This window comes from Halyomorpha halys, unplaced genomic scaffold, assembly GCF_000696795.3.
Source record: "Halyomorpha halys isolate HHAL.00 unplaced genomic scaffold, Hhal_1.1 Scaffold3128.1, whole genome shotgun sequence".
NCBI lineage: Eukaryota > Metazoa > Arthropoda > Insecta > Hemiptera > Pentatomidae > Halyomorpha > Halyomorpha halys.
Window position 1 is genome coordinate 1 of NW_027108915.1, and position 7,261 is coordinate 7,261.

Here is a 7,261-nt window from a genome sequence, read left to right on the forward strand (position 1 = left end):
TAATAAAATAAAACTTTTTAAATAATATATACAAGATAAATTAAATTAAATTTAACTAACAACAAAATAAGTATTATTATTATTATTATTATTATTATCAGCCTTGGACACTCTTAGCCAAGCTTAGCCACCCTCGTGTGGAAGGCAAAGCAGGGCTCCAAGGATCCCTGTGCTTCTCTCCCATCTACTGGTAGAAAATAAAATAAATTTTGGAACCCGATTGGCCAAAATATTTTACTTTTTTATTAAAATAATTATTTTTTAAAATATTTCTTTCTTACTTTATTTACTGATAGTCAAAATTATTTTCAGGTTTTCGTCTAGTAAGACCTTCCGAGCTCATAAGCTCCACTACTGCAGCACTAGGCACAAGAAGCCTAGCGGAGAGGGTGCTGAAGGAGATACACCATTTCTCGCTCTACCAACCAATCCGATACTCATTGTCCCTTATTCCTTATTTGAGGGTGCGAGTTTAGTCAGCGGTGGAGGTGCACTCCCACCAACTGATACTGCTTGTTTACTCTTGCCTGACGGAAGTCTTCAGCCAATGGCTCAAGCTATTCCAAGGCCACTTTCAGAGAAATCAAGACCGACCTCAACATTTTCTTCACCTCCTCAGGTATATGTCTAAATTAATGTAAATCATTAATATCTATTCATCTCAAATTATTATTTTAATATTGTGAAAGAACAGTTCACAATGGAGTGGTAATCTATATTTTTATATCATAATTATTTATATAAAAAATTATTCTCCAAAAAATAATTTTTAAAATGAGTTAAATAAACATATACATAGTTTCTCTTATCCATCTAAATAGAATCACCACTCTTTATTTAGAATAGATGTAAAATTTATAATCTTGGTACTGTATTGACTTCCATTTGAAAAACATATCTAAAGATTTCCAATCCAAGTAACAAAATATGTATTAATTTTTTTTTTTTTTACTTTTCCAAATAGAGTAGAACACTAGCATCAGTTATGAATTTATTTTGTATAAGTTTTTGATTTAATACAAATTTGTTGTCACAAGTTTATGAATCAGTCATTGTCTCTTGAATGAATGTATTTTATCTATATTTTTAATGATTGCTTCAAAATAATAAACATGAAAATGCTAAATTATATTTTAAAACCTGATTATTTTTATTTATTAATTTTCATTGTGCTATAATCTTAAAAAAGGAGGGAGAGATAACTCATCTAGTAACAGCACTGTGCTCCTATTTTCTGACCACAGATTAAAGCCCAGCTATGCCAGATGTTTATTCATTCTGTTATATGAGCCATGGATTGACCTTGTGGTTATGAAACTGTCCTGGTTCACCCCAAGCCTGTTAAATTGGGGTAAAATCTGATGGTTAAACATGTTAAATACCAAATTACTTCCTTGTACAGTCGTTTTTCTAGAAACATTAATACTAACAAAGTACTGTACTCAAGACCCTTCATGAGTTGTAAATGTATAGGGTTTTTTGGGAGGAGGGGACGGGAAGGGGGAATTCATAATTTAAATAGAAAATAATAACAAAATTTACTAATAAAAATTTATTTTTATTTATTTTTAGGTTGAGAAGCCTGGGGTTGTAGAAAAAGATCCTAAGCGTGAAGGCTCCCCTTTAGACCTTAGTTGTAAACGAACAGAAGAAGCAGATGAAGATGAAAAAGAGAACAGACAAGAAAATAGGGAAACTGAAGATATTGTCTGTGCACCTTCCATTCCAGCTTTGTTATCTGCATCATCTACATGCTCTTCACCCCCTGTTTCTCCAGCATCCTCTAAACAACAATCCACAAGCCCTAAGTCTCCAAGGCCCAATGGATCTCGGACTGAACCAGACATAAGTTTGCAAGGACTTCTTTTAGCTGCTGTTTCTGCACAGCATGTTCCCCCAGAATTTCTACCACATTTGTCTGCTATGTATTCTCGGTTCAAAACTAAACCACCAATTCCACCGATCCCTCTCATTCCTTCAGATTTAGCTCTTAGATTAGCATCTGCTGAACTCCCCCCACCTGCCCCACCACAAGTCCTTGTCAAACAAGGTGATTCTAAGTGCCAAGAGTGTAATATAGTATTTTACAAGCATGAAAACTATATAGCACATAAGAAGCATTATTGTTCTGCGAGAAAGACCGAGGATAAAACTCCAAGTCCTGTGGTTCCGTCCCCTCCTTTGTCTGCTTCACCTAAAGAAGCAGCAAAAAGCCCAGTAGGACCATCAACTTCTAAAACAATGTACCAATTCATCTGCGCAGCATGTGGAATCAAGTTTACATCTTATGATAATCTTGCAGCTCATCAAACCTATTATTGTCCGAAGAGGAATTCTGTGGACACTGACAAGCCAAGAAAATGTCCAAAATGTAAGGTAAGATATGACAATTTAATTAACTGCTTAATATAACTACTGGTATATTAACATTTAAACTTAATTTAGAAGTTAACAATTTTTTCCATATTTATACTCCAATGATACACATTTTCTTGGATTTTATATTTATCCTGTTTTATTTTTTTCTGGGTTTATAAGATTTGGTATGATGAATGGATGAAAAGATGGTATGAGTTATTTGTGTAACATCAAAGATGGATTTCAAATAGATTTCAAAGATGAAAATAAATAATTATTCTCATATAATTCAACAAATTAAAACCTTAATAAAATATAAACTGTTAACAAAAAATTAATATAATACCTTCTTGATAAAGAATTAAAGGGACACAAATTTAAAAAATAACATTTTTTAGAACATACATTTGGTACAAGTTAAGTTCTACATAAAAGACTCCAGAATGTTTCCTGTAACACATATTGGTATGCTTGAGGACAGATGAATCTCAAAAACTGTAGGGTTGAATTGTGCCTCTTTGATTATGGATGTACGGTGTTATTGTATAGAGGATCTTCTCTATGTGTTTTTACCTTACATTGTTTTTTGCCATTTTTGAAAGGAAATACTTCCAAACAACTTATTTGATATTTGATACTAAAGTAATGAGTGATGACCTGATAGTAGAGCATATTGAGGTGAGTGTTCCAGACTACTTGGTTCAGTTGGTTTATGGGTTCGAATCCCACCTGGGTCAGTCTATACTTATATTGCAGTGCCCCCGAGAAACAAATCTTGATATTCCTACTCTGAGGCTACATCGGTCTTCAATCGAGGACTTGAGCCACAAAAAAAAAAATTAGTGTCAAATTAAAAGAGAACTGAGGAAACATTTTTAATGGTAGTTTCTATATTAAATTAAGTTAAACCTTACTAATTAAACCCAGATAAAAAAGTATTATTAATTTAATAAAAACAATACTTTTAGGATTTTTTTAATTGTATTATATCTGATATGATAATTGATTGTAAATACATATTTTTAATACTTAAATATCTTCCTATTTTTATAGGTTGCCTGTATCGGACCAGAACATGTATGCAGTGCCAATATCAGTACAGGCTGGAAATGTCCATGCTGCCCACTAACAAGCCCTACAGCTAGTGCAGCACAAAAACACATGGATACACACATTGGAGTCAAAGCATTTTTGTGCACAATCTGTAACTATAAAGGAAATACGCTTCGAGGAATGAGAACGCACATCAGGCTCCACTTTGATAAACGACCAGCAGAAGTGAATGTACGTTATATTCAATTTTTTAAGCGTTGTCTAATATCCACACTCTAGTTAGAATAAGTTGGAATATTCCACCCTACCTAAGAGCCTTGAACTCTAGAAAAAAAATTCTATTGCTGATAATTTCATTTTCTTACCATAAAAAATTACTATTGATTGCAGAAAAAAATGATCAAGGATTGTTAAAGGAATTAATAACTTCTTGTATAAATAAAATATGGAATATTTGTGGTGATGAAAGATGCAATAGGGATTAGTTTATTTTTAGGCTAACTATACTTTTAAAAAATTGAACTATTGAATTAATTGTAAATTAGACAAAAAAAAAAAACTGGCATTAACTGACATTTTCAATAAACACAGGAAGAAAGCTTCATCACTTGTATAGTTGAAGACCCAGTAGCACAACCTATGGAAACATCAGAAGAAGATTCTCGAGTTTCCCCCAAAAATGACAAGTGCAATGGGGAAGAAGTCAGAGTGAAAGAAGAAGCTAAAGAAGGAGAAGATGAAGAAGAAGAATACATAGAGGTAGATATTTCACAAAATTGACTTTTTTTAAAAATAGGATAATGGATGTTATATTGAAATGAGGAAAGAAATTAACTTTAAGTTTTAGAAAAAAGAAAGTAATAGATAATTTTTGTAAAAAAAAATATTTATTTGCTAAACTAGGTTTTCTTTGCAATATTTATTATAAAAAGAAGTTGGTTAGCTCAATGGGTAAGGCACTGGACACCTAATTCCCAGGCCTGGGTTTGAGTCAGACTGTAAATGATTTATTTATTTTGCTTTATCAGCTCTGAATTGGCACTGGAATTGAAAACTGTTCTGGGCTTCCACCTACTGTAATAGGAGTGGAAGATAACCCGGGTGGTTGAGAGTGAACTGAGATTTCACCTTCTTTTTTAACTGTTTGTCAAGAAGCAGTGAATGAACATCCTAATGAGTACTGAACCAAAAGTACTCTTGGGTTGATCCAATCTTGCACTGCCAACTTGATATCAAAGACATATTAGAATATCTTTTGAACCTGATATGTCTTCTGCTGATGTAATTGATTTTATCATATTATTGAATTTTCACAAAAATGTGGGATAGTCTAGTTTAGCTCTTAGCCCCTAACATAGAATATAGGAAATGATTCTTTTTAAAATATCTAACATTAATGTTTGGCCTTTTTTTTATTATTATAATTAAAGTTTATAGTTTAGATATAGAAGGAAATAAAATAATAATAACAAAATACAATACTTTACAACACAGGGCTTTACACAAAATAGAGAAAATCTGATTTCCTATTAAAATAATAAGTAATTAATTAAAGTAATAATAATAAAATTAAAATTAGAGGATTTGGAATATGGGAGAGCATAACATTTGCCCAAGAAGATCGAATAATACAACTTAATGTTTTTTTATTCAGTTGCATGTTGATTAACATAAATATTAGAATGGTGGTCATGGATAAAATGATATGTATGAAGGAATTACAATGGCAAAGTTGTGAAATGCATCAATGTTTTAGGTTTAAAAGAAGCTAGAAAATACTTAAATTACTGGAGGATGGAATTAGGCCTATCTACCAACTTCTCAATAAATTACTTGAAGTGGAGATCTCAAAAGGTCCGGAAGATAAATAAAAGAATAAGTTATTATTAAATTTTCTATTTCTTTTACAAGGGAAAAATAATTCGGGGGAAATGGTTTATTAAGGAATAGGCTCAATATAAATAATTCAAATGAATTATTTTGTTAAGTACGAATGTAATTGAACTTTATCTCTTTCCTCTCCTTAATACATAAATTCTAAATGATATTTATTTCACAAAAACATACATTTCTGTAATTTTAGGTCGAGGATGTAGCTGTTAAAGCTGAACCAGTTGCTGTCAAAGCTGAAGAAAATGATGAACCTCAAGAAACAGCTGATGATCTTTCACTCAATAACAATAAAAAGTCAGGACCACGGTACTGCAAGTCTTGTGACATCTCATTTAATTATCTCTCTACCTTTATAGCCCATAAGAAATTTTATTGCTCTTCACATCTAGGTGAAAACCCAAACAATGCTAGTAATAATAACAATAGACCGACAGGAACACCTGTTACATAGCTATTTAAGTTTTATTAAAACCTGTTCCAATTTTTGTCACCCAAAGAGTAATGATGTATAATAAAACTAGATAAATATTGTTCATTTTGTTTTATCCAAGGAGCTTCCCAAGAAATTTTCTATATTCAACAACTTTTTTAATTGACTGTATTATAATTATTGTATGTAATGTTAATAGTAATTAGGTTTAAGTATTGTTTTCATTCCAATAATAGTTTTTGCTTCCAAAGCTATTTATTGTTTATTGTGAGGAATATAATTCTCAATTTTTTTTTCTAATGTGATTTATGTGTAACTTTATAGTTCCCCCTTTTATAGACTATTTAAATATGCTATATGTATATAAAAATTATTGTTATTATATGTGATAGGAATAAATCTTAGTAAAACTATGAATATTGTGAAAGCAACTAGTATAATAATAGCTGTTATCAACATTTATTATATCTTACTTATACATTTTATAAATTTAAATTTTGACTGATGCAATTGAAAACTGGTGTCCGATTCCCTTATTATTTATTAGTAATTGCCAAATTATTACATAATCAATCTGTTATCATTTTTTCCTCTTGTTTCCAAAGTCAGTTTTAAAATAATGAACTAAGGAAAAAATATTTAAAACTTAAATATTTCATAATGGCCAGTATTAATATGTATCCTGTACAGTTTGGTGTTGTGTTTTGTGTAAGAAAAATAGTAATTAATTATTGCTATAGGTGTAACTATAGTCGAGGAAATTGAATTATCAATACCTCTCAAAGTGTCAGTATATAAAATGAATTGTATGTAAGGGTGTAAACAAAGTGATAAGAAATGTGCAATGCTCCATTCCTCATGTTTCCAGTCTTTTATGTCTCGGTATATTTAAAATATAATGATTGTTACCTGCAGTGTAATACTGGATACATAAGCGATAGTTAATCTTTGTAATCCATATAGTCTTCAAATATCCATGTTGCATAGGAAAATATACTTATATTTGTATTGATAAAACATGTTATATGATTGTACATCTACAAGCATATGACTCGATCATAAATATTATAATAGGCCCAAAAAGACAATAAAATAATTTATTTCTATTTATTTTATTCTGTTTCAATTCAATTAAATAGACCAAGAATCAAATTATCATAAAGTTTCATCTGAAGAAAGTTGAATGACAAGAAGCTAGAGAGAAAAGAGAACTAATCATGAACATATTTTTACAGAATATTAGTAACCTCAATTTAATAAAAATATATATGAACTTCTAAATATTAAAGACTGAAGGTTCCCTGGAAACAATTTGATCTATGCGAAACTGACACCCACGGACCCAACAGGTTTGTACTAAGGTGTGTAATGACTTCAAAATATGTACAAATTTTAATGTACATATGTATGTATGTATATTAAAAAAAATAAATTATTAAATCTGGTTTTCTTAATTTTCAACATTTTGTAAATGTACATTCAACTGCAAGGCTCGACATTTGAAAATTGTCTAGAGAGAGGGGTGTC

The 7,261-nt window shown here is 30.6% G+C and overlaps 1 protein-coding gene across 1 annotated transcript; it reads left to right on the forward strand.

Moving 5' to 3' along the window:
• Positions 1-312: 312 nt before the first annotated feature.
• LOC106691783 (Zinc finger protein ush) lies at positions 313-6,844 on the forward strand (the record flags this gene model as incomplete). The annotated part of the gene is given in 5 exon segments (XM_067047205.1): positions 313-619; positions 1,573-2,376; positions 3,412-3,642; positions 4,003-4,170; positions 5,495-6,844. Coding segments are annotated over 5 exon segments (1,771 nt in total), but the record flags the coding sequence as incomplete, so codon positions are not given.
• Between the last annotated feature and the right edge of the window lie 417 nt (positions 6,845-7,261).